Source organism: Haliaeetus leucocephalus, unplaced genomic scaffold, assembly GCF_000737465.1.
Source record: "Haliaeetus leucocephalus isolate CR32 unplaced genomic scaffold, Haliaeetus_leucocephalus-4.0 Scaffold162, whole genome shotgun sequence".
In the NCBI taxonomy this organism is placed as follows: Eukaryota; Metazoa; Chordata; class Aves; order Accipitriformes; family Accipitridae; genus Haliaeetus; species Haliaeetus leucocephalus.
This window is the reverse complement of record NW_010972598.1, coordinates 15,172,205-15,200,140: the sequence shown is the minus strand read 5'-3', so window position 1 is coordinate 15,200,140 and position 27,936 is coordinate 15,172,205. Positions and strand designations below refer to the sequence as shown.

General features: G+C 40.1%; 1 protein-coding gene across 1 annotated transcript in view; it reads left to right on the top strand.

Moving 5' to 3' along the window:
- The first annotated feature begins 8,222 nt into the window (after positions 1 to 8,222).
- The window catches only part of SLC23A2 (solute carrier family 23 (ascorbic acid transporter), member 2), a 44,648-nt gene continuing 24,934 nt past the window's right edge, over positions 8,223 to 27,936 (top strand). Inside the window, exons 1-4 of the mRNA XM_010562869.1 lie at positions 8,223 to 8,278; positions 9,785 to 9,910; positions 24,695 to 24,974; positions 25,645 to 25,743. Coding sequence (XP_010561171.1) covers positions 24,843 to 24,974; positions 25,645 to 25,743 — 231 coding nt within the window. The 5' untranslated portion in view covers positions 8,223 to 8,278; positions 9,785 to 9,910; positions 24,695 to 24,842. The remainder of the gene's footprint in view (positions 8,279 to 9,784; positions 9,911 to 24,694; positions 24,975 to 25,644; positions 25,744 to 27,936) is intronic.

The following is a 27,936-nucleotide window of genomic DNA, read 5'->3' as shown; positions in this document are numbered from 1 at the left end:
CGGAGCCGAGCCGCAGCCCCCAGCGCCATTGCCGCCTTCAGCCCGCTATGGCAGGGGAGCCCGTTCTCCTTCTCCTCCTCCTCCTCCCGCGGGCAAGGCGCGGCCTCTCGCCCGCCCTGCCGGAGAAGCCCCGCCGGCGCCCCCCCCGCCCCGCTCTCCCCTCAGCCCGCCGCGGTCATTGCTCTCGCCTCCCGCCCGCTGTCACCTCCATCCCGGCCCCCCGCCGGCGCCTGAGAGCCGCCCTCCATCCCCAGACAGCCGGGGCTCGCCCCTTCCTCCTTTCCGGGGAGGTGGGTCGGGGCTCCCCGGCAGCCTCCACCATGTTGCCCGGCCGCCTTTCACCTTGGCAGCGCGGCTCCTGCCCCTCCTGCGCCGTCCGTACCTCTCCCCCCTCTCCCTTTTATTTTCCGTATTAAAACCCTTCCACGTTCTCCGTGCCGGCGGTTTTTTTGGGCTCGGCATCGCCTCCAGCCCGTGCTGGGCGGAGGGGAAGGGGGCACCTACCCGGGGCACGGCCTGGGCGGCCGCGGGAGGGGGAGATGCCTGAGGTGGGCACCTGCGGCGGGATCACCTGCCCTGCGAGGCAGAGACGGGGATGGGGATTTATCCGTGGGGGTGGGGGTGGTATTGTCTCTGTTCCATGGAGATCACCTGTATTTTTTAATCTTTTTTTCTTTACTCTGCAACAAAATGGGTGGCAGAGCCGTAAGCTTGCAAATGGGATGGAGAAATGCAGGTTAATTCTCCCCTGGTCCTGAAGGGGTGGCCTCGCTTTCTTGTCTGATCCCGTTCTCGTGATACGCTTTGAGGTTGGGTTGTTTTTTATTTTCCTCCTTTTTATTTATTTGCTTGCTTTTTTGTTGGATTTTTTCTTTTTTTCAGTGCAGATCGAGACAGTAAATATTTCAGTTTTCTGCTTTTGGCTTGCGAGCCCCGTTCGGTATCGTGCGTGGTTTTCTTTTGTTTTAAGGTACGTTTTGGGTAGAAATAAGTGATGTAGGTAGCGCAGAAAATGCCCGAACAAAGCTTGTTGAAAGCCTTCGATTAGGTTTCTTTACTTAACGGATAACGACTAACTACCTACACCGTGCATTTCTGTTGTTAGTAGGTTTTGCCTTTTTTCATAAAAGATGGGAATGCAGGCAGAGGCTTGTACAGTTTCATTCCTATCCTTTCATTTTGGAGTCGTCATTGTAATTTTGTAGACTAGGAAGACAAACACTTAATGCAGTTTGGGGTCTCATGCAGCGTGTCCCTTAACCTGGCCAGGTAAGTGCAGGCAGGGGCTGACCCCGAAAGCGAGCTGCAGGCAGAGCCAGTAGAAGATTCTGGCAGGAAAGGGAAATCCCCAGATATATTTAAGACAAGGTAAAGACCTTGCATGTTAATTTTTCCATCTTATCATTTGCTCTATGCAGCTGACTCTCTTAGTGTGAGTTCACTGCCAGGTAAACGGTGGGCTCCCTGTTGCTGTTGAACTTGACCACCTGAAATAAAAATACCAAATGCTCTGTTTTCACAGGGAGCTGAGTATGTCTGTGTATCCTTGCTGCAGCGCAGTGTTGCCATACTTGAGCGAGCTTTAAATTACCCAGTTTAAGCTTTAAAAAAAAAAAAAAAAGCTGTTTTGGGTAGTGGTTTTACTGGCAGCTGGAGTTTGATGCAGGCTGTAAAACCTGGCAGAGAAGCAGAACAAATACTGGAGCGATTAGCTACTGATGTGCTGCACACTGCCAGAGCTGGACTTAATGCTGCACACCTTGATCTGCCTAGTGATTTCACTATAGATAAAGGATTATTGCAACAAGTAGCTCAGGTTAGTAAACTGGAAAATAATCCTTGCGATATGTAGAGCAATTGGATTAGTAGTTGATGAGCTCTTATAACCCTGCTCCTAGCTTCGAGTCATGATCCAGATAGCTTGAAACTAGAGCAGCGTTAACATGGAGATGCACTGAAACAAATTCAACCTTGGGCTAGCAATGAGGTTAAACAAGCCCTGAGATTTTTATCATGGATTTAAACAAGCCTTTGGCTCTAGTAAAGATGCAAATAGGAGTTGAAAATGTCTTGTCAGAGCCCTTGGGGATAAGGGAAGGAGTTAAGACTGCGATTCTCAAGGGTGGGTCGTGCTCCTGCTGTTCCTTAACAGGCTGAGTTTGTATGGCTTAAAATCCACCGTAATCTGTCACTTGTCTGTAAGCCCTGCTTTTAGCTAGGTTTAGATTCGGTGAACTGCTTTCTCAAGGCACCTGGCTTTCACATTGAGTAGATGTAAGGAGCTGGATGGAAATAAGGTTCTCTGAGTACAGGCCTCTTGCTCATTCTGCATCTTCAGTACGGAAACAAATCTGAAGGAAGAAAAAGCTTTTCAAATAGTAGGATAATTTGGGCTGCAGGTCGATGAATGTTTCCTTTGGTGACAGCACCAATTTAAGCAGCCCCCATCCATCACTGGCTGCGCACTCCCAGCCTTGCAGTGACCTCTCGGTGGTGCTGGTACCCTTGTATGGATGGCTGCTCAGTCAGTGAGGTCAGGGAGCTTTTTTGGGTTACCCCACAAAAGCCTTGCTTTTATGTTGAAGCCAGATCTGTTTGGAGAATTCTTACCTGCTCTGTCCCCTCCCTGAGCCATGGGTAGAACTGTGTGTGCATCCGTAAAGCTGTATGGAGTGGTGTATGCGTATGGGTTTTTTTTTAAAGACTGCTAATATGAGAATTTCTGTCTTTTGTAGTTGAAGCTAATCTCGAGTTGAATTCCAGTGGAGAAATAAAAGGTCGTGTCTTTGTTGGTATTAGTTGGTTGGAGACTCTTTTCTTCAGGGGGAGCTTGAGATAATGGCGGTGTTTGAGGATTTTTTTTTTTCCCCCTAACAGAAAACTTTTATGACCGTGGATTTTCCCCGCATTTGTTTAGAAGACTCTGTAGGAGATGCTGCATTTGTATGCAGTTACTATTTCAAAGGTTTTTAAATTAAACCAAGTTGAGTTTTCTTTCTTTGATTCTGTCACTATGTTTCTATTTTTTTTTTCTTCTTGGTATAGCCAAATCTGTCAACTTCCTCAGTGTAATGGACTTTCTTATTGTGCTATGAAGTGGCTTTGTTGTGCTGTTTAGGTTGATTGGAGACGGTTGGAAAATAAATGGGTGAAACTTCACCCATCTTCAGTATGGATTCCTCCAGAAGTGGCTGTTAAGCTGCTCTAATGACCTAATCTGCACTGCAGCAGTTAACCTCTTCTGATCCTAGTGTTTACAGGGGGAAGTCAACTGGCATGCCCTCGGGAGCTATTCCAGTTCATAGCAGATTACAAACCAGCGTCCCATGCAAGGTGATTTTTGGAAGATCTTGTTCTGCTGTAGCTGTTCCTGTCAGTGTCTTTGTGTGAGCCATGTAAGAAAAAAAAAATTGGAAGAAAACTCAAGCCCGAAAAGATTCTGTGGGGCCATTTCTTCAATAGATTTATTTTACTTTTGAACACTTCTTTATGCATTTTTCCTTACAAGAGAAAATGCAGATGGCTTCGCAGAACAGTTTTTCCTCCATTGAAGATGATGTTTCATGTATTGCTTGAAAAATTTATTTGTATGAAGTGTTCTTATTTACGAAGCCTTAGTGGTCATCATGAAATGGTCTGACAGCAGTTACAGTGTGTTTTATTTTACTTAAAAGCTGTAGGAAGAAAATAATGACAGTCACGATGAGTAAAAAGAGATGCATCATGATGTAGTGTAAGGTGGGAATAAAATAAATCATTTAAAATGAAAGCTATTTGCCATGTTCTCTAGCCATTCCCAGGGGCGAAGTGCATTAAGACATTGTGCTAACTTCATGGTACTGCACATAACACTTCTGTCAGTACTGGGGAGCATATTTTCTTTATGGCTAAATATTTCTAGTTGTTATGAGCCATCTTATGACAATGTTTATTTGAAGGCAGAAAAGAAATCTGATGATATTTGGCCATTTCCAGGTTATGGGAAGGAAATGTCTGCTTTTTGAATGTTCTTCTATTAGAGATGAATCTAAATGTGGATTTCTTGCCATGGTAATTTGGCCGTGAAAGGAGTAGAACTATCTCCCTGGGAAAGGGAATTGGGGTGTTGAAACATCGCTGGCACTTGTTGGGGAAAGGAAGTAGGAGGGAGAACTAGGCTTCTAGTTAAGAAGTCTCCTGCTCTAGTTTTATTCCTTGCACTCAACATTAATCTTGGCCAATTCTGTTGCCAAACATAGCAATAAAAATGTGTATGGCATCAGAAATACAGTGTGCCTAGTGATGCACTATGCGTCTGCCATGGTTTTCTAATCCAGTGTGCTCTCAGAGGTTTCACGACTTATTTTTTGGTACTGAATGTTGTCATCAGTCTAGTAAATAGTGAATCATCATTCGCCTTGGGCCTGCAGAGAGCCGTGACTCTTTTCTTGGCTGTGCCGTGGCGCCAGAGTAGAGTTGGGCTGATTGGGGTTTGAAAACTCTGGGTTGGTGTCGGGAAGGACAAATTGGTGGCCGAGGTTCCTGCCAGGCTGTTGCGAGGCAGTCCCAAAGCACACGTTTTGGTTGTTTCCAGCCTACGCAGCGGGAATGTATTGAAATACTCTTTGACCTATCCAACAACTCCATTTTGTCATTTGCAGAGGAATGGCTGGGCTTGAGGTAATTGTAAAACTACTTTTTAACGGGTTTATAATTAGAAATTCAGTGATCTAAATCTCCTTATGTCTCAGTTCTCAGGCCAGAAGATGAAAGTGCTGGTTATTGAGGGCCGGGGGGAATGCAGTTACCATCCAAGTGTCTGGTCTTACTTTTTTTTAAAACTGCTTCAGGAGAGAATAAACTTTGTCCTATTCAGGCGAAAGGGAATTTCCAGAATTTCTTCTCACCACATTCAGGCAGCCAGGTTATTTTATTCTTCCCCCAAAACCTTCGTCACTAAGCACGTGATAAAATTGATGTGCGTTGGTAAGAGTGTGTCATGTGGACCTTAGAATGATAGTATAGCTAGATTTTAGCTTGCATATTATGGTGACCAATAAATCTTTCTCCTCTGAATGAGTGATGTTTTGATCTTGTACTTGCGTCAGCAAAATGCCTGAGAAAACAAGCTCTGTCTGATAGTTGTATTTTTAGGAGCAGATGGGAGCAGATTAGTCCAGTTGTAATTGTGTTTGAGGAGCTGTTTGAGCAGCATGGTACTTGTGAGTATTTTTGAACTTTCAGGCTCTGTGTGGTATGAAAGCAATAACTGAACTTTTTTATGCGTGTTTGGATTTAACCAGGATTTGCTTGTTATCTCCTTTGTGATAAAAGGGATTGTTTTCATTCGGTACCTGTTTCCTTTACACTTGCTTTAGATTAAAATTGCTTGAAGTATGGGCTCAAATTAGTATAAATGGTGAAGGAGAGGTTGACTCACCATTATTTTGTTTTTGACTGTTTTGAAATGTAGTGACTCACTGAACGGATTTCAAACGGCTGCGTGTCCCCCAAATTTGTTGTGTGAATTTATTTTTAAATCGAACTATTGCAGTGCTTGTGTCATTGAACAGTTGGCTGAAGCGTTTTGAGAATGCATGGTAGACAGCAGCGCTGGCTTAGCAGGAAAGTAAGTAAAAAGCGACTTCAGGGGGGTTTTATGCACTTAGATTCCTGAGCATTAACCTCGTGTGTGGATGCTTTGAATAGTTTGGACTCTAAATGTAGCAACGCATTTTAATTGTATTTACTCTTATTTTGCATGGCCATGAAATTGCAGCCTAGGGCAATAAGGCCTATTTTAGTGGTATGCTGGCTATTGGTACACTTGTAAGATTGTAAAAGTTGGGAGAATAAAGTGTGGTTCGGAAGCTTTAATAGGAAGGTACCTTAAACACTCCATCTGGTAAGTGTGCTCTTAGCTGTGTTTATATGATGAGGCGGTTAATGTGCTGTTAGTGAATTTATCCCAGTCTTTCAGTGCTGTGCACGTGGTTGTTGACCTGATGTTAGCAATGAGAAAGAAATGCTGGAAATCTTTGACTGCTGGGGTCTGCCCTTAAGCACATCTTTACAGAGCGCGCTTTCTTTTCTAGCTCAGAAATAGCAATCTGGAGGGTTTCTTTTTTTCTGTCCTTGTTCCTTTTATCACTTACCTGTATTGTCTTATATTTAAGCATACAGCTCAGTGTTGCAGTTTTGTTGTGCTTTTAAAGAAAAAAGTGTGTATATGTTCTCATCACTATTCAAGTTCATATAGAATATCTCAAAACCAGGCATGTGACTCCCTGTCACGACTTTCACTTTTTATTTAGAAGCTTGGGATGGAAATAAAATGCTGCACTGCAAAGTTAGCAACTTCTTTCTTATTTTGTGGGCTGAATAAAATGAAAGCATCCCAGAGCTAATAGTGCTTAATGGACTGTTCTGTGATAAGGTTTGAATTTCCATGGAGTCTTTGAATCCTAATGGCAGGAAAATAAATTCATAAACTCTACAATTTTTGCTGTGTTTATTACTTGCCCTTTGTGTGGGGAATCCTGTATTCAGACCCTTACCATACCTGAGCAAAGAAAACACATCCTTGTTTTTGCCAACGATGTACTCTAAAGCACATACTTGTTTTTGAAGACAATGTACTCTAAAGCACCAGCAGCTTAACAAATAGCAGCTTTCTTTTTTCATTTTTTTTTAATACAAAATGAATTGTTTGTGAAAGTTGAGCTAGATGTTCCTGATGCAAGAAGCATTTGCTTGGTTGTGTTTTAACAGATTGGATTTTTTGATAAAAGCTTAAAGAGTACAGTTTCCTGATGAGCATTTCATTGTATGAAGGGCAAACCAAAGAAATAATTGGGATTCAGACTGACCAGAAAGAAATTGGAGCTCCAGGTCCCTATTCTGTAGGATCAGACTGCAAGACATAATTGTGATATTCTCATACTGTTCTGTGTCCTTTTGTATATGGGAACAATAACAGTTACAGTCGTTAGCTGATATTGGAAATATGTATTTTCATGGGTACCATTTAACTTCGTGTGCAGAATTTTGGGAGATTATGCTGAGCATAATAGTTATTATCAATAAAATTTTATAGGGCTCTGTTCTGGTTTATTCAGACTGTTAGACACTTGTTGGTTACCTCTAGTTTATTTCAACTTACTAGTAGATGCTTTTAAAACTCAAACAAAAAAATTAAGTGGAAGAGGGGGTGGCTTTTTTAATACCCAAGTGTTGTGGTTTTATTGTAGTAAGATAGTGTATCTATTTATTTGCTCTAGCCAGAAACTGAAAATTGAATGGGAACAGCTCAATTTGTGTTGTATTCATTTCAGAACATAGAAAACAGAAAAACTGGCTTGGTATAAATAATAATCTTTAGTGTTGACTGGCCCTATGGCTTGAATTTTCCTGGATTGCTAGTCGCGTACAGAGGTCTATTAAACTGAGTCGGCTCTTACGAGTTGGGCTTTCAAACAGGCTGACGTTTTCATTGTCCATCTGTCTTGTTTGCAAATATCAGAAAAAGCAAAGGATGGAAGCCTGAGCTCTTTCGGAGACGGTACGTGATCCTTCTCATAAAAACATGGATCTAAAAAGCCCCTTCTGCAGAAGGGGAAGAACTGTAATCTTGAGCCCTGGGTACTTGTAAACATCCATTGCTAATGAGTCTTCCTCTTCTTTGGCAGGGATCAAAGACATTTAATGCTTTTCATGAAGATGCCTAATAAGGCACAATTGAATCAAGCAAAGCTGTCAATTAAGCCTTCTATTAAGTTTCTTAGTATAAATGAGCCTAAACCCAAAGTGTTATCTGAGCTCTCCTCCTTGGCTGTTCAGTTTTGGTAAAGATTTTATGATAAGTATTAGCCCAATTTTTAATCTCACTTAGGTGCACTGTTCCTTGCTTTCTAAATCCACTGAATTGTAGACCACAGAACAGTGCACCGAGTGTATTAAGATCCGAGTCTAATTACTGTTTTTGTTCTGGAGGCTGTTGTGACAGATAATGTTTTGTTGAATGGCAGGTAATAGATTTATTATGGAGACAGCACAGCATGTGGGTACCTTCAAAGGAGACTCTATCTGTATTGGTCTCTTCTCCTCTTAATTATTCAAATGAAAAATTTTGTTTGAGGGCAAAATGTATGCCTAAATGATATTACTCCAAATAGTATCAGCAAAGAATTCTCACATTTTAAGCGATGCCAATTAAGTAAGAATAATTGCGATTTTTTTTTTTTAAGTAGTGCTATACAGACATCTGCAAAAGAGGCCTGAAGATGAAGGAATCAGTAAGGTACAATATTGAAACCACAGTGTATTGGCTAAAAAAGGGTCGTTTTACTGGCAAAAATCACAAAGAAGTATTCTACTAAATGTTGCCAAAATACTTTTTTGCAAAAGGCATGTCTTACTAAAAAGCTTTTCTTCAATAAACCATAGTTGGCATAAATATTATTATAAGTAATGTGAACTCTGTCAAAATATTACAGTTTTTTGTGCTTTTCCCGAGCAACCAGTTTGGTATTAAGTGGACTGCTCCATTTCTGACACTTCAGTTGGAGAAGAATTCACTTAGCCTTCTTTAACAGTTTTGTTGCTTGTAGGGATATTTGATGGCATTAATATATATTTAATGCATTCTTAATTAACTGCTTACGTATGGAGAAAAATCTTCAAAGCTATTGGACTAAATTACATCTTGCATCTCTGCGTGGTAACATGTTATGTGACGTACGGGTTGGATGTTAGCTGGGTTTCAACAGGTCCTAGTTACCTCCTGTCTCTACTAATTGTCCCTGTGGAGTCAGAGGACTGAACTGGTGGCATCACATTAACTTCTCAAGCCACGAGCAAGACGTACAAATGCACGTTTATAAGGAAGTAGATGATGATTGGTGTACGTGTAAACACTTTCACCTAAGCCCGTCTGAAACATGAGTACAGGAAGTTAATTAGCAAGTCTGGTTAAACACAAGCCTGTCTCTATAAACACTTCCAGGCTTGTTGTGAAATTAATAAATTAGTAATTGGTTGGCTTAACGTGTGGGAATCAAATGTAGGATTGCATACAGTTGTTTAGTGTGTGGGCAGAGAGTGAGTAGTGCTGGTTTAACTTAAAAATCATTAATGGCAACAGTGACTTAATTTTTCCCTGTGGCTATGGGAAACCAAGCTATGCTTAATGACCAAAACTCATGGGACAAACAGTTGGTCAACAGTTATCAGTAGTAATAATGGCATCTATTATTGCTAATATAATTAATAATATCATCTATTATTGCTGTATGGCACCAATAGATGACCTGCTTGTGCCTTGCCTTTTGCCAGTTCCAGTAGAAGGAAATTCTCTTGCCCTTTTGGGGGTTGGCTCCATGTAAGGACTCGAGGGCTCTAAAACTCAGCATGATGACAACTTACTTTTGGGAAGGTATTTGAGCAGATGTGTCAGGATTGCGCTCGCAGCAGTCAGCGTCTGAAGCCAGAAGATACTTGGCCTGCAGAACTGAGGGTGCTGTGTAACACAGCAAAGGCTGCCTGCACAAAAGCACACGAAGAATCATGCTGTCTCTCCCCCTCGGTGCTTGGAAGCCTTGAAACATTTCCTCTACAAGTGGTATAAATTTGCAGATTATTCCCAGGAAAGATTTCTTGAAATAATCTTGAAGGAGTGAAAGGTCACTGAGCAAGGAGGGCATAACTCTCCCAACTGGATAATTAAAAAGAAAATTAAAAAGTGTGCTAAGTTTGAGATTGACTTGTGGCCATGCTTTGAAGATTAAAAGGGCTTTTTTCATTTCAGATGAAGGAGGTTGGGATTGGTGGGAGGAGGAGTTGCGGCTGCTGGAGCAGTTGGGCAGTGCTGTGAAGCTGCATTTGCCGTTTGCTTACTGAACCATGAATGAGGTACCAGGATCACTGAACAGAAGTATGGCTGTCTGCTCTTTCCCCCCCTATTCTAAAACATTCAGTCTTGCAGCTAAATTTTGCAACCTGGCTGCTCACTATTTAGTGCAGGTAGATTTCTAGGCATCTGAGCAAATGGTGTATTGAGTTCAAAACTGTATGAACGTTTTTTGTATAAACAAGTTTTGCCTTTAGGAAATGAAATTAACAGCCACTTCAACTAAAGGATAGAACTTTCCATGTTCTCTGCACAGCCTGTAGCATGATCAGTCTGCTGGTTTTTTCTGTACAGAAATTTAGCCCACACTTTTGAAACTATTTGCAGTCACAAAGATAGAGATATATAGAGAGAGAGATAAAGGTAAAACATGAGTGTGCTAACTAAATAGTAACAGCAAAATAATGCCAAAGTAATACCAAAAAATTACAAAATTGCAGCTTTAGCAGATAACACCAACAGATGTTTCAAGTCTAGACTTAGTATATAAATTTGCATATCTACTCTGTTTTATGATCTGCGGCATTGAATAGGTCAGAGCTGTTGGGCTGATCATGGGTTTTTGCTCGTGGCTAGAACCCGTGACTGCACCTAGGATGTGCTTCTGTTGTCTGGTGTTTGAGAAATTAAGAGATTGAAGTTGTAGATGTGAAGTAGAGTTCCCGATTATAGCTTATTAGGTGTAGGGTTATTAGATACTTGGGCTTATTAGGTCAGTTGTGTGTCGTTCCTTTGGCTGAGTTATTGCATACTTGAGTTTGGGCCATATACTATGGGCTTTTAAGCGTATGTTGAAGTTAACAGCGTTTCCCGGGGCATCTGGGAATACTTGAAGGTAATGATGCTTTAAGGGTTGCGGTCAGCAACCTCGCATGATGCTATGTTGACCAATAAACAGGTTTTACTTTTGTCAGTTCTCGGAAGAAAAATGATTTGAGCTTTTGCCTTTAATTACAAGCATACCTGGAGGTCCAGGAAAGATGTAGGCGTCTGACTTAGTTTATGGCCATGGTGAATACAATAGCAGGTCACGAAAAGCACATTCCTTCTCCATTAATTTTTGAAGCACTTTGATCTGTGCCTGTGGAGTGTATGGCTTGGCTTCACTACTCTTTTGTTGTTGTTTTTCCTTGAAAATTATTTCTTATTTCTTGCCCAGAATTCAGCCAAAGGTATTTTTAAAGGCACTTCCATCTTGTAATTACTTCTTCACGTAGAATAACCATCAGTCTGCTTTGATGTACGTCTCGGACCCTAGATTTTACTTAAAAGTATTTCAAAATACACAGTTGTGGGAAAAGTTCTAAGAAACACTGTCATACAAGCTGTAACTGCATTCAGGATTTAAGAAGAAAGGAAGTTGAGCACAAAGCATTGCATTCTCTTAACTAGAAAAGTGGAATTTTCTTTACACAGACTGTCTCTAGGTATCCTTTCTGTTAGATGAGAGGGATGTACAATTTAATGGGTTGAGTCATGTACAAAGGGTAAGTATAAGTAGTACCCAGGACCATGCATTGCTCATTGAATTAAATGGTAAGCTTTCAAAGCAATTTCAGTAATTCTTTGTGTATACTTGATACAGCATTAGGGAAGAAAATGGTAGATGTTTTCATATTAAAGCATATCTTCTGGTAAGTGCTTTTTCAAGGAATTTATAATTCAGTGGATTTATAAATGTCTCTATATGATCAAACTTAATGGCTTAGTCTTTCTGCTGTTCCAAGTTGTGGGTGGAAGTGGATCTATTTATTCTACTAGTATGTGACGTGATTTTCTTGTGTTTGCTGTATTATGTTAAGTGTATTCTGGAAGATGTTCATGCAAGTCTGCTGTATAAATTGAATCTTTTCACTGATGTAAAAGATTACATATTGTTAGGAAGAATACTTACATTAGGAGATGCTACAAAAATGTAGTCGGGAGACTTGTTTAGCCATCATAAATGAGGCATCCTACACCTCACCCTCCTGATGAAACAGGATGTTCTTGCAAAGATGATGTGCCTTTTTCTGACAGCTGAAGATTTGTGAGGCATCTGCTATGCTGGAACAGGCTTTTTTTATTTTTCTTTTTTTTTTTTTTAATTTGCTATAATTTGTGCAACAGAGAACCTCTTCTTAACAGTTTTTCAGTGACTGCATCAGACTTGCCTTTTTATGTTGTGTGTTTTTCTTGTTATTACCTGGCAATATACAAAGGTTCAAAGGAGGGACTTAGTTACCAGGTGTTTGCGGTCACTGGGTCATACTTTTACCAGTTTTGATCATATGAGATAACCATTGTGTGCCATCCCTATACACAAGACACGTTTTTCAGTACAGTGGAAATCAGTGACTTCAAAGAAGAATTTTGTCCAGACTCTGAGTGCTGCAAAACTAGGGAGGATGGCCTCAGAATAAATATTCAAACTCAGAACGTTGCCTGTAAATCGTCAGTTAGTTTACCAATGTCTGTCTAACAGCAAACATTTGTAATTTGACTAGGGCACTCTGAAGTATTTGTTTCATCCTTAAACTGAACACTGTATGTCTGAGAAGAAGGCAAAAAATTGGATTTCCTCATAATAATCAGAAGTGAACTCCTCCTCAGAGCAACATTCTCAAGCAAGACAAATGCTTCCATCAGTTTAAATTTCAGATATTAAGCAGGTAATAAAAATGAAGTCTAGCTATGGAGGATCACCACAACAATGCTTCCTGCACTGAAGTAGAGCAAGATAAATTGTCTGCTGTGATTTGACTTCCATCAATAAAGTGCAGCAATACATAGAGCTTCTCCTCCGTTTATTCCTGCCTGTCTTTCACAGTATTATGGAGTTTGAAGATGCACTGTAAAATATTCCACTGTCTTGAAACAGTAGTCGCAACAGTTATATCTTGAATTAACATTCATCTCAAACGTGGCAGTGATTAAGTACCTATTCACTGCAAGGGATTTTAACCAAACAACCTGCCATTAGATCTGTCCAGACTGTCGATCATGGAAGCTGGGGTTTAAGTGGAGGCATCCAGATTAGTAGGTGGTTTATTTGAACTAAGTTATTGAGTGTAAATACCAAGTAATCAGAAATAAATCTTTTGAATTATTAAATTCTCCACTCACCAGTGATGAACTTTGGAGCAATTAGTTTTAATTGTAAGGTAAATAGAAAAGTCTTGCTCAATTGGATACTGCAGTAATGTTACTTGCACTGAACTCGATTATACTTTGAACTATGATATTCAGGGCAAGCAGCGTTTAAGTCCCTAGCATTGTTTAATGCAACTATTAAAAAAAAAAACAAAAAAACCACCCTGGACATTAGAGTAAAAAAGCAAATTATTTATTTCTCTCAAAACCTTACAGTTTTTTCTTGCCATTGATCACTTAGTCCTGTAGCTCTCTGTGAGCACATCAAATGCCTCGAATCTAAAATAATTTCCAGCATATTCCTCAAAAGTATTGTAGATGAGTAATCTTGCAGGCAGTTTGTTGACCTCTGGTACAGCAGTTTATATTTTACAGTCTTAAAACGTGAGATATGGTGATGCTTCCATTAAGGGCTGTAAGCTTTCTCCATATTGAAGTTAGAAGATGTTTCTGTTTGTGAAAACATTTGGGATTCAGAAGTAAAGAGCAAAGGAAGGAATGTAGTAATTGGAAAAGGAGCAAGTGGAGGAGACTTTTCAACATCTCTTTGCAGTGGAGATTAAATGCTGGAACATAATGCGGTTTTATATACGCACGCATTGCATAAAATAATCAGTGGAAATAATTGGCTTTCTTCCATGCATTCTTAGTAAATGATGAATAAAGAGTATTGCACATAATAAGTGTCAGCTTTCAATTAAATGCGCCCTATTCAGTACTTGGTTCTTTGATGCAAGAACAAGCACATGCCGATTTCTGATCTGCTGACGATCCGCAGCTTTCAGGTCTTGACAATTAAGCAAGCAAGCCTTTAAACTTGCGTAACGCTGACTTTTCTCATAAAGCGAAGGGAGCTAGATGGCGCCATCGGCCTGTCTTTTGCCTTTGCAAATTTGGGTTCAAAAGGTGTGTTTCAGGTAAAGTTGAGCTCCTTATTCTGCCTTCCAGCACGGTGCTCTTGGCCGGCTCTCAGTTGGGCCCAAGTGGCAGAGACGCTGCGTATATATGTGGGCAGAAAGCGCCTGCTTTCTGGTAGCCTATTTTAATTATCACTTAATGGCATCGGTTGTAGAAGAAGTGGTGGTGTCTCATTAATACTGCGAGCTTATGATGTATTTGGAGAGATTGCTGCATAATTGCTTCCCTCGCAGGGTAAGGGGATGGTGTACAAACCTGATGGCAAGCAACAACGAGGCAGGGGCTGTGATGCGACGAATTATAAGGGATGTTTGGAACTGTAAGGGCAGCCTTAAGACAGTGCTGTCCTCCTGCAGAAAGAGAGGTGGGTCATGGAGAGAACAGATTCATGCGGAAAGACTGCATGTTAATTAAAGTTTTGTTGTTGTTTCATGTTTCTCACTTCTATTCCTGCCTCCCTCTCCATCTCGCTTTGCTTTGTGGCCCTGAACATAACTTTTATGCAGCATTTTCCGTTAGGAAAGCAGATGAGCCCAGCACAAGCTATATTGTGCATTTCAGTTCTTGGTGAGGTTGTGGATGGCTAAGCCTTGTCTTAGGGAACAGAGCTTTGAGATCTGGGACCTCTTGAAAACTGGCTAATTGCTAGTAAAAATACTTCTGTGCAAGTTGCACAATGGAGGCTTACAGAAATGCTAACTTGGTGGAGAAAATCCCAATCCTGATTACAGCTGTTGGAGTCAGGCATGTTAAATATTTATGCAGCTTGAATTTTGAGGGCCCCGGCTGGGTTTTCTCCCTGTAGAAGAGAGTAGGTTATGTAAAACACTTGAACCTTCTTGTTCGGGTTGGTCTGTATGCCCTCTGTCTGCTGTTACTCAGAGAAACTGACTCTCCGTTCCCTTACTTTTCGTAACTATGGCAGAGGCGTGTAGTAACAGTTTATGACCGTGTGGGGTCTTCCTGCATTTCAGCCGTTGTGTAACGCGCAGCGGTGGTGATTGGACACAGTACAGTTATACAATGTAGTGAGCCCAACCAGATTATAAAAATCCTCCTGTGGTATGTCTGCATCCTTTCAGGCTGCGGCTTGCAACGCGAACTGTTGCACTGAGCATAGGCTGGAAGAAAGGCGGTGGAGGAATTGGCTGAGACGGTCTCTAGAAGTTGGTACAGGTTTCTGGAGGTAAGAGCTTCTTTGAATTCAGATGTTAATGGGGGTGATTACAAAAATTCAACTGCTTCGGTGTGGGCATTATTAAGGAAGAAAACTGAAACCTGACAAACTCAGGTTTTTAATAACTAAGTCTCAATATCTTAAAGATTTGAGGACTTAATTTTTCATTTAAAAATTGTTATTACTGTAAAGACAGACTCAAAAATATTTACCCTCTTTCCTGTGTACCTGTAAACTTTGGTTTCCTTTTAATTTTTAAAATGGGAGAAATTTATATGAGGTTTATGTAGCAAAAAAAGAGATTTTAGGACTGTTTGACCCCAAAAGTACAGCATCTTGGTTAGTTTTTGTAAGTTTCTTGATTTCCAAATCTCTTATTAAGTTACATTAAATAGAAGTGAAAAAATTGTTTCAAGACAAGCCTAATAGATCAACTCAGAGTAAACTTTTTCAAGTGTGTAATCAGTTACTGGTTTTATATTGCTTACTGGACTAAAATTGTTCTCTTTCAGCAAGGAGTGAGTATCTGTTTCAAAAGCAGACATAGGAATGCCTAAGCCTTTGGAAAGGAGCTTCGTATTCAGAGTTGAAAAAGTTGGCACATTACCCCGATTTGCTTAATAAATGGAATTTTTCCTAGATGAGTTTCTAACTTCACCTTCGTTTTAATGTGATTAAGGTCTTGGAAAAAAAGTAGCTTTCATCAAAGTGCCAAGTAGAAGTACAAAGCAAGCTGAGAAGAGAACCAGTGTGTGCTCAGGTTTCTTTCTGAATGCTGTGAAGGAGCTTAATGAACTGTGTATTAACATCCATAATAATGTGGAGGTATCTGAATTCTTAGATTATTAATGCTCCACAGGGAGATTGTAAGGACTACATACTATTATAAATCAAGTTAATATGTACCATAAACAGTGAGAGAAGTGTACTGTGCTGTGAGTAAGACTATAAAGTAGTGATGTGTTTTATAAAGAACAGTGATACGCTGTTTCATTTTTATTTACCGTGAGCGTCATTGCTATCTAGAGAACACTGCAGGTGTCATTTGATAGCAGTCACTTGATGTCAGGCTGTAAAGTTGTTATCTCCTAGATTTTGCTTGTGCTTCTTTGAAATGTAATCTTATGGCTTCTTTTGTATACTTCTTTCTTGGTCTTTTGTTAAGACTCTGTTAATGCAGACCGTTGCGTACGCATTGATGGGATCTCCTATGGAGGGTGGCACACACGTTGCACAGAAATTTGGCAAAACTGTTGCCTATTGGAACAATAAAATGAGAGAGTAATGGGGTGAAAGATGAGCGAGGAACAGCTTGGCCAATATTGTTTTTGACCAAATGCACCTTCAGGTTGACGTCTACTTACTGGAAATACTCATATTTCAGATATTTTCATTTAGAACCACAGCCTAAATAAGTTCTTTTTTAATAACTTGATTAACCAAACATGTAGTTCTTGAAAGCTGTGAGATCCTTTGTTAAATGTCTCATTCAGTTAGATTTAAGTCCTCTTCTCAACAAGCTCATTCACACAGGAAGTTAATGAGATTTAGCTAATGTGCTTTAAATCAACAGAAGGTTTGAGCTCGGCATAACTTTCCTGTGTGTCTTTGTGTAGACATGTCCTAATAACGTTGGTCAGTTGTTAAGACATACTATTCTGGATGGCAGTCAAAATACCAACTACTTAAAAATTCATTAGTGCGTACAAAGAAGGAATATGTTTGCGCTTTGAAGATGTACTTTGAAGTGAAGTGAGAAACTAACTCAGGACCTAAACTTCTTAAAGTGCCTGTCAACTTCTGTTTTTTAAAACCTGGTCTAGTGGAAGGTGTCCCTGCCCATGGCAGGGCAGTTGGAACTAGATGATCTTTAAGGTCCATTCCAACCCAAGCCATTCTGTGATTCTATGAGATGTTAGGAAGTTTGGCCATATTTAGCAGTACTTTGTTTGCTTCTACTGCAGGTAAAGGGAAATGATGTCTTTTTGTGTAGTGTTGCATTAGGAATTTGAAGCATACTTTTCAAGTGTGGATGTAGTTTGCTCAAGTGGAGGGGGAAAATCTCTGTGGCATTTAAGGATATGGTAGCATTTCAGTGCAATTTCATTTCACAGGAAGAAACTCTGGGTACAAGAGGCACCTGGTAGAGACAAATCACGAGTATTTTTCGAACCAGAGAGGCTCAGTTTCAAAATAGCCTGAGGAAGACCTCTACTTCAGACTAAAGCAGGAAGATGTTTTTTACATGTAGCAACAGAAGATTAAGCATGGGTGCTCTGCAGCTTTTTTCACTTCTGTAAGATGGTCAAAATCCCCTGGAAGGTTGAAAAAATGCCCTTCAGGCACACCTACATATCTGGAACAGTTTGTGGAGTAGAGGACCTTACGGGCACTGTATCCAAGTGCCAATCTGGAGATGTAATACTCATGGCCAGCACTGTGAAGCAATTGAACTTGTGGTTGCGGGCCTGCAGACAGTACTTTGATTGCATCATGTTAAGTACTTGTTGGTGTTTATTAGCCTCACTGATGAGATACTTGTTGATGAATTCTTTGAAATGGGGAGGACCTTTTTGCTTTGCAGGAAAACATCAAGCAACTTTTTGGATAGCTTTGAGTAGAAAAGTTGCTACTCTTTTGATACCTTATAATTTGGTCAATAATATTTTAAAACCCCTTGATAATGTACTGTTTCATTTTTAACAATTTCTCAGAAACAAGTTTTTCAGGCTTTCTGTATTTATGCTGTTAAATAGCAGATGTGAATGGCTATGGCAGGCAGGCTGGAGAGTGAAGGGGGTAATCTTGTTCTAAGGTTCTTCTAGTATTAAAAATAGCATAACTTGGGACTTGTAGAAGCGAGGACACGTATAAATACAAACCACAATGCCTGTAGCTCGCATCTGATGCACAGAAGACAAGGTGTGTCTAATAACAGGAAGAGAAGTCTTTGGTTTTTAATACCTTAATGGCAGAAAATCAGTACAGAAATTTTGTGCAACAGGCATAACTAGAACCAATAGCAATCTGGAGAAAGCTCCTGTTCCATAATTAACTGGGAACTGCCTTGCTTTTGTGTTGAGTTGTGTGTCTGGCCAGGGGTAGCTGTACCCTCTAAGTAAACTTGTCTAATTGGAGCCTCCACAAAATTCCTAAATTGTCTGCATTGCCAGTCTTGAAAGCACAGAAGCGCTCCTGTTTCCCTAATCAGTTTGGTACAGTGTTTTGGTGAAGGAGTTTATTTCAAAACTTCCCTGATCTCTTGGCATCCATCCTGCTGCCTTCTGCAGCCATCTGCATCTCCCTGGATACTCTCGTGCTGATCCGAGCCGTGTGTCTGCCTGTCCCCCTTCTCCATGTCTCTTGGTGAATGTCGGCTGGCAACCAAACTGTAAGCAGCTCTGTCCTGCAGCATGCAGTTTCTCTTTAATATGTCCCTAGTCCTGTAGAGTAGTATTAGCTGCTTCGCCTAAATGCACTTTCTTAAACTAAACAAAGTAAATGTGGTGCATTTGTTACTGGCTTAAATTCTTCATAGCTGCCCGACGCTACAGGAACTGAGAATTTATCTTTAGTCATGGTCTACAGCGTGCCCTTTCCAGAAACAGCTCTGCAGTGCTCACAGTACTGAGTACTGAGCAAGTGAAGTGGATTTTAAAACTGGTTCCATCTTCTGCTCAGACTTGGTTCATTTTAACAATAAAATATCCTGACGTGCAGGAAGTCCAAGTCCCTTTCCACATCTCTGTTGTGTGTCTGTTGCCAAAATTATCATCTCAGACGTAAAGGATGCCTTGATTTGTATTTAAACGTGTCACGTGCCTGAGTTTTAGAGATGCCAAACACTTGAAACTGCCATTGGAGGTGCTGGAGCTCCAGATGTATTGCTGCAGTTCAGGTTATTCGCTCCAAGTGTTTTGAATTTATTTAAAATTTGGGTGAAGCTAACCTCCGTTGGTATAAGGTTGGACAACTTCTGGCTGAGCGTCATCTCTGCTTGCAGGAGAAAGTTGTTATTCACGTGATTCTGACAGCTGATTACAACTAATAAATCGAAGATTGTAATTAAGCTGTCACCTTAATTTGATTCTAATCTCCTTAGTGTGTGCAACAGACTGAGCTCTCTTGGCTTTTCAGCCATCTGTAAAAGCCAGAAAGGTCTTGGGTTGGATCTGACATCGCTCCTTCCTCAGGGCAGTGCGACATGTGCTTACCAGGTGGCATACCTACATTAGTGCTCCTGGGACCTTTTCCATCAGTACGCTCTAAAGAATGTGCTGTTTCATCGCCAGCTTGTTTTATAACCACGCATGTTGTGCTTCCTTTACGAATATTTCCTTTGCACAGCAGTGTAAGGCCACTGAATGCTGGTCAGTTCCTGATATTTCCACAGTCAAGATGGAGACAAGAGGATCACAGGTACTGATTGACTAGTTAATTCTGTTTGACAATTCTACTATGCTAAGAGCTGGGAGGCAATACACTTACCTTTCAGACTAGCTAGGATTCTCCTTTTAACTCTTTTACCAGCTGGTTTACTTGTGTCCTAGACCTCCTCCAGCAGAACTTACTGTTTGAGGAAAAGCGGTACAGCAAACCACAACTGTAAGGTAGCCAATTTCCATTTGTCTTTGCAGATGGTTCTGCCACTTTACAGAGCAGTAAAACATTTGTGATTGTCCAGCAGCTTGTGGCTGTGGCTTTAGGGGACCTGGTATCAGCTCTAAAATGCTGCAGCCCCATCATGCAAAGCACTAAATCAGGCCACTTATGTTGTGTACAAACTTCGTGCCCATTGCTCGTGTTTATCTGCTCAGCTTTATGCTGGGTCAGCTCTCTCCTGTCCTCTCAAAGCAGTTGCATAAATCAATATGGAAAGTCTAAAGTATTTTGGTTAACATCTTTGTATGGTGGGCCTGGCTCAGTTGATAGAAATTTGAGATCCAGTTGGAATTCGGAAAGACCCTCATGGTTTGAGGAAGTTTTTGTTTGGAATTTGGCAAATAAGGAAATACATAGAGCTGCTTCTCTCTTAAAGCTTCTGGGGAAAAAAAACCTGCATCATTCTTACACTTTGGAAAAACAGTAATTTTCAGAGTTGAAAGTCATCGTGACAATCATGGGGGAACCTGAGGTCCAGAGTAAGCTTCTTCCAAAGGGTTAACCTCTAGGTGTGCTTACTGCAAATGTGGGGCGATGAGCTTTATTGTATTGATGATATATCCTGAACACAGCTTTGCTTCCCAGTTCTGGTGCAGCCAGTCTGACAGCACCTGACAAATTGTTGACACTCTTCTAACGGATGTTTAAAACAAACAAACAAAAAACCCAAACAAAACAAAATGGAAAAAAAAACCAAAACAAAAAAAAAACCCAAACAAAACCCCCCAAAAAACAGAAAAGCCCCAAAGCCTACTGCCCCAAGCATGCTTCAGTCTGGAGGTCAGATTGGTTTTGTTTTCCCCAATCTTTGCTTTGCCAGACTCTGGATTCAAATGTTAAAGGCCCTCAAATATAGCACTGTAGAGATGAATGCCATCACAGCAAAGGTGAATTATTTTTTATTTGTCTTTAGTTGTTAGTGGGTGTTCTCAGGCTAATACAAAAAAGTGGGGAACATTTTTAGTGTGGTCCAGCCAAAAACTATATATATCAAATGATGCTGCTTTTAAAGAAAACAATGCATGCAAGGGAAAAGACGTGTATATTGCAATTGCCTACTCCTTTAATGGGGTTCATGGTCCATTTTTCCTTTCCATGTTAATAAGCTCTTTATATATATCTGTATCTTCTATCCTGCCCAAGTTAAACCTTGACTCTAACAAGAGAGGAGTTTTCGAATTATTTTTTAGACAGACTTTCATGCAGCTTGGTCCCTTGTGAAATGGAAGCTTTTCTTGCAGCCTGTCTTGGTATATGGGCAGATTTCTCTGTAGGAAAACCTTTGTTGTATACTTCAGTGAATGTTTTTATTTGCGGTAGAGGTTCCAGAGTAATGACTTGCAGGCAGAAACTGCAGGAAGAAAAAGAAAAGTACATTTAATTACAGTCTTGCATTGTACATCTCTGTCTCTGATGGTTTTTATCTTTTTTTTCTTCCTGTGAACTTTGAAATGCATTGTACCTGTTTAAGCAAAATAGGAGGTCCCTTGGTAAAATAGAGAAGGTGGTATTAGTACTCATGAAAATGCAAAGTGTAAGAAGTACCATGTTGTGTCAAACCAGACATTCCCGTAGCTTTGTGTCCTGTTCCAGTGGTACGAAACCTGGAAGAAGATTTGTGTGTTGGAGAAAAGGCAAGTGTGTCAAAGACGCAGAGTGGCCTTTCCCCAGCTAGGAGGATTTTCCTCTGGTGAACTTGCACCTGACTATCCCCTGCAGTAGGCTATTTGTCTAGATACTAATCTTATCTAAAGCATTGTAAACCCATGTCAGCTTTTGGCCTTCCTGGGTTAATCATGTATGAGCACTGAAGATAATTTGGTATAGAAAGAGATGAATGTTAATCAGTGTCCTAGTGGAAATTTCACTTCTAGCCTTTCCATTTGATCCAAGGCAGCAGATAATTCAGTGTACTGTGTGTACCTAGCTGGCGTTGAATGAGTTTTATCTCTTTTTACATGATGTTTCAGCTTCTGATCAGTTAGATGTGTTACAGGAGGGCTATAAAATGTCTGAGTCATATTGTTTAGCTATGCTCCGTTGGTGGGATAAGAGGGCTGATACAGAAGAATCATATCTTTCAGATGACCTGGTCTCCTGCTGCCTAGAGATTTCTGTTTCAATTAGACATTTCTGAGTACAGAATCAAAGTATTCTGAAAATCTCTAATTATCATCTGTGCCATTAAGTGCAAGTTTAATTGCTGAGTAGAAGCAAGAAGAGTTTGGGAATTTGTTCTCCTCATTTTCTTTGGACTGCCCGTCCCCCGACACAGGTATGTGTAGTGCTTGTGTGCATGTGTATGTGTCTGTACACAAACACAACACTCCCTCTCTCTAGGAAAAGTAGCAGATGAGGCTATTTTTGCCTGTTAATTTGGAGTCACTTGTTTGTCATCATCTGGGAACCCTCATCCAAAAACTATTGTTCTAGCTATTGTGTTTCAGCTCTCAAGAATTAATATAAGGCACAGCTTATTTGCCTGCTCTCCTGATGTAATTCTCAAGAACAATTCCCCAGGAATGATCACATCTTCTTTGAGAAGATAGCAGTCTTCCTGTTTTGCAGTGCAAAGTAAAATAGGATTATATGGTCTTTTCTTTTGTATTGGTAGAGATGCTAGTTAATGCTAACTAAGAAGCTTATTGTGCCAGAATACCTTAAACCAGATCTCCTGAATGGCAGGTTTCCTGCTGGTGTAACTCTTACACTGGTGTTTTATTGGCATGGCTGTATTTGTTAGGGAGGTGTAATTCTGCCTTTTCCCTTTTCCTTTCCAATCTGAGATGATAAAGCTGCCAGACTAAACCACGCCTGTCTCCATCACTGATTTTCTTGGAGAATAAAATATGTCTACATTGACAGAAAAAGGCAAATTCTTTTCTTTTTTTCTTTTGTGCTTGAAAAAAATCCCTTGTGCTTCTACAGTAAAAGCAAACAAAATCCCTCAAAAAAACCCCCACCCCTGACATCCCCACTGCCCCCAAACCTTTAACTAGTTTCTATCTCATACTCCTCTCTAACCTGTTCACGTTACCTCTCAGACCTGCATAGGCAGCTTTGAGATGAACGTTCCTATAAAGATTTGAGAAGGCATTGCCAATTATCTGTGCACAAACTTGGAAGCAGACAAACTAATTTGAAGTGGCTGTTCGTGTGGAGATTTGCACTTTCGAAGGGGAAGTCTGTGGTTATTGTAAAAATGGGAATGCCTTTTTTTCAGAACAGCATGACGGTGAGTACTGGAACTAGTCTTCTCCTTTAGTCTTAAGTTCAAGTGAGAAATAATTAATTATGCTAACTTAATATTTACTTTAAGAAACAAGTCTTAATTAAACCCTTATTTGAAGGCACTCCATTCCATTCCATTTTGATTTAATTAGGACTGCTTCAAGGCTATTTCAGTGCCCAAGTAGTATTTCTTATGTACGTATATTTTATCTCTCTAAAAGTTACATCGCTTTGAAAGATTAATATCTCTTTCACCTGAAGTAACCAGAATTTTCTAGCAAATGGGCAATTAACAGCTATTAAGAGGTTCTAAAATAGTAGTACTCTGTAATTTTTCAAACAGTCCTAAATTGCGCCTAGCAGAAGGGTCTTTGTCAAGTTTCATTATTATTGCAATTACAGTAGACATTCAAGCTGCTGGCATTTTCCTGAGCAGCGTTTTGGAAGGGAGTCTTAACAAAAAAACCCAAACGCTACTTTTTTGCTTTCTAGTATATACATAACCGTGTTTTTTGAATGTCCATTAGCTGCATTTCCACCTCTAGCAATTAAGTTGAAAATGTCATTAACTTGCTTTTGAAGTAACGCCAGTGTGCAGTGGGTTTTGCTGGTTGAATGTGTTCCTGGCTTTGCAGAAAATTTCTCTTGATATGATTTTGAAAAGGCCGTTTTTTCAGGTTCTATCATGTACTTTCATCTGTAGCGTAGGTTGTTTTATCCGCAGCTGTCTGCAGCCGCGCTTTCTTTTTTTTTGAAGCTCAGTAACTACAGGTTGCAAAACTTGGTTTGCTGCGGAATTTTCTGTGCTGTCCTGTGGGAAGTTTAGGTTCAAATCTGTTAATTCACGTTCCTTAGTCTTGGAAATGGCAAAAGTGTGAATGACCCTGGACTAGCAGGTCTAATTTAAGGAGCGAATGTGGGAAAACTATACTGTAGTGACCCATCCGGGAAAACAAAAGAGAACCAGTGAGCTGTACAATCTTTCCTTTTCCTGTGCCAAAATAGTAGTGATGCTAATTAAAATGCACAGTTTTATCCTGAAGCAGTTGCTTCAACATCATCAGGCAGATTACTTGGAATGTCCCTCGAGCAACTGGGATAATTTCAGGTAAGGGTGTTTGGCAGAAAGGGCTGTTTCTGTCTGTCTGAAATAGGCTTGGTGAAAGTCAGGTATACTTCACTGTCCATCTAGTCTAAGCTTCTTGGATGCTTTTTATTTAAAAATAAGTTGTTTTAAAAGGAAGGATTTAGTTACACAGCGGTGAACTTGTGAGTAGGTCTACAAATTTATACTCTTTGAAGAAGCACAAGTATTGTTTGCAGTGGATATTCAATAGCAAGCTGTTTTACATTGCTGCGTAGCTGGAGTACAGGCATACTTTGTTCCCAAAAAGTTCTGTGGAAATGACTGTGAAATTGAAACAAAACCTAAGTTTCAATATACTACTAATAGTTGAAGAACACAAGAGAAGAATGAGAGAATAAACACAGTATTCCCATCCTGAAAGAATTTAAAATACCATCAGCTTTATCTTTAAATGGTAATCTGCTAATTATCAAATCAAAAAGGAACACTAAGAGTTGGTGGGTCATGAGCGTGAAAGGGAACCAAGGCTGCTGGGCATGTGTGTTTGTACATGTAACTCAGGTAATCAAGAAAAAAAATCAATTTCTTTCTTCAATTCTAGGTGCCATTGATGCTAACGGTACTTAAAAAAGCAACTCTAATGTCCCAGCTGGATTACTGAGCATTTTTGTGATTCCCGGAGGTGCTGCTGTTTAAATAAGAAATTGTCCTTAGTACTTGGCCCCAAGAAGCATCTGCTTGGGTACTGTATGCAAGTCCTTGACATTCTGGAAACAATGGGGATTGGTAAGAATACCACTTCGAAATCAGTGGAGGCAGGAGGCTCAACAGAAGGCAAATATGAGGATGAATCTAAACATCCCACCTTTTTCACCCTGCCTGTAAGTAACACATTCAGGTACTACATAGTCAAGCTCAGTGTGAATCAGTTAATAATGCTGTGTTCTAATTATGTTGTATAAAACCTTTAATTCCACAAGTAGTTAGTAAAGCCTCTTCTGCCACTTGTTACTGTTTATATATAAACATGGCCAATTATGTTGTCTGTAGTTATTTCATGTGTGCGCTCCAAAGCAGTGCTGTTCACAGGACGTGCAATACCCCTGGCAGTTCATGGTTAGAACAGATAACTGTCCTGCTGCAGAAGGCACCAGCCGCCCCATATGCCCCGAGTTGCTTGACTAAAGGTAGCAGACAACAGCAAGGAAATATTTCCTTGTCTTCTGTTACTTATTCAGATTTTCAGTTGTATGGTTCTGTTGTACATGTCTGCCTCTTAAGAACTCTTCCAGTCTGCTGCAGGTTTCCCCCCACCCTCAGTTGACACTGTCCAGGCTTCAAGGAGCCGTATGTGATGTCTTTCAAGTTTCCATATATTCCTAGGCATGCTATTATAGAAATGATCACTTGCCATGCTTGTAATGTTTTCTGACAAAATATGAAAGGCAGATGTCAAGTACCAAGAGAGAAAACTGAGTGACATGAAGTGTGATTGCAGAGCAAATGTTTATTTTAAGACCTTGTGTTTCTTTTTTTTCTTTTATTTTTAAGGTCGTGATAAACGGTGGAGCAACATCCAGCGGTGATCAGGATACAGAAGACACAGAGTTGATGGCCATCTATACTACAGAAAATGGCATAGCAGAAAAGGTATGTGGTGGTTTCCTTCTGGGTGAGAACTCATTCTTGCTTTTTCACTTCTATTATTTGTCCACACTAATTTTACTTGGCTGAGAGATTTTCTTTCTCTAATCAAACATGCTGACTTGCAGATTCAGATCAGGCTTGGGGGAACTCTGTCCTCATGACTCTTCTGGTCACACGTTTTAGTTGCAGAACGCGGGGAATGATTCAGCAAATGTTAGAAGCAGTTAATGCACTTTGACCTGGCACCAAAATTTGTAATATGCAATTTTTTGATTTCTTCATTTCCATTGGCCTTTTGCATGGTTTCCCTGATAAGGTCTTTCTGTTCTGGTCTTCAGTTCTTAACTTTTTCTGCATTTAGTCAAGTAAACTGGTGGTGTTGAGCACCTTCAAAAGTGGGATCTTTCCCACTCTCTTTCCCAATTTCTTCCAAGCTCCAACCTCATAAACTTAATTTTTCTAGTCATTTTTCCAAGTAGGGGGCTTATTAGTAGTATTATTATTATTATTAACAGCTTTATGAATGAATTTCAGGTCATTCATAAAAACCCTTGAATATTTTTCCTTAGGATAATGATGATTGTATCTTAGCTATTCAGGAAGACCCAGCTGAGGCCTCAAAGGAGACCAGTTTGGTTGTGATTTTTTCCAGCTTTTTTCTCAATTCCATTGTTCCCCAAGCCTGTTCAATAATAATCTTGCAGGCAGAGATGGTGTGAATCTGAGCTTTTGTTTAAAATAAGGAAGAGGATTATAGTAAATGTGAACAACACCTTTTTCTGAAATGTTTATGTCTAATTGGCTTTGCGGTTAAGCCTTATCTCCCAAAAGCCTCAATTTGACCAAATTTTTCAAGTGTCCTAATGGAAACAAGAACAAAACTCTTCCTGGTTCCAAGCAAGAGCATCATGATGCTCATTTCTTTGAGGCTGTAACTTCTGTTGGGCAAGGGTGGTATCAAAGGGTGTAGTTAAGGTTTTCTGACTCGGACATCAAAATTCACTTCTGAATTTTAGACTTAAAATATACCCTAAACAGGTGATTCTGACAGAGGTCTTTTAGTGTTACATTTTAAAAGAATGTTATGAATGCCAGGATGTGCCTGTATGTCTTGAATACATCTCTACTACCATCTTGATCATGCTGATGTTTTAATGGACAAATTTTGGCAACTGTTGAGATGCATATCTCTGTGATGGCTGATTTTTGGAGCATGCTCAGACTAGCGTGGAGAGAGACAATCTGATAAAAGCCTTGAGCAATAGGTGTTGGGATTAAATTGTGCAACTAGGATAAGCGATCTCTAGACATTAAAGCATGTCTTCTTGGCCTGCTTTTTACTAAACATGTATCTTTCTCCCTTCCGCTTGATCCATGTGATCAGAACTGTAAATGATAGATGATAATTCACCTTAAAGAGACCGTGAGCTTTTAATCAACCAAATCTGCTTGAGTTAAAGCTTTGCTGTGGCTTACAATGAAGGAACAGTGAAAGGAGGAGCTGTAGCAATTAACAGCCTCATATATTAAGATAGTATTTAGGGTAATCTAGGCAAACCTCCTGCTCTTCACTTAAAATAAATGTGTGCATGCAGCATGTTTGTTCTTGGCTTTCCATTCCTCTTGAGAGATCATTCACCAAAAAAAGCATATGAAACACCCTGAATAAAAAGCCTTCAACAAAGAGGACTGAAATGTGCTTAATTGCTGGAGGATGCCCAGTGCTTACATTGTCTCACAATATTTGTTAGCTAAAACAATAAACTATTAGCCGAGATGAGAAATAACTGTATTGCTGCATCCCTATAAAATAAACATTACTATGTTGCTTATTGCTTAATAGAATTAATTTGAACATGTTGTCAGCTCTTTGTTTAAGGTATTTCTCTAAATGCCTTATTCCCTGCAGTTAATCAGCTTCCTTTTGGTCCTTCCCACTAGTACTTGATAACAGAGCCTTCATCTTGTACTGTTGTTGGTGTTTGCTTCTTAGGATTTTGGGTTTGGTGGTTTGGTTTGGGGGTTTTTTTTTAAGAAAATGAAGTCCACGCTCTAAAATTAGTCCCTTTGGAATACCATAAATTGGCCTCACTGAATTCAGGTGAAACAAGGAATATCTATTCTTTGATTTCATGGGCTTTGGTATTTTGAGTATTTCTACACAGATGAAATTATAAGAACTAGTTTGTTTAGAGT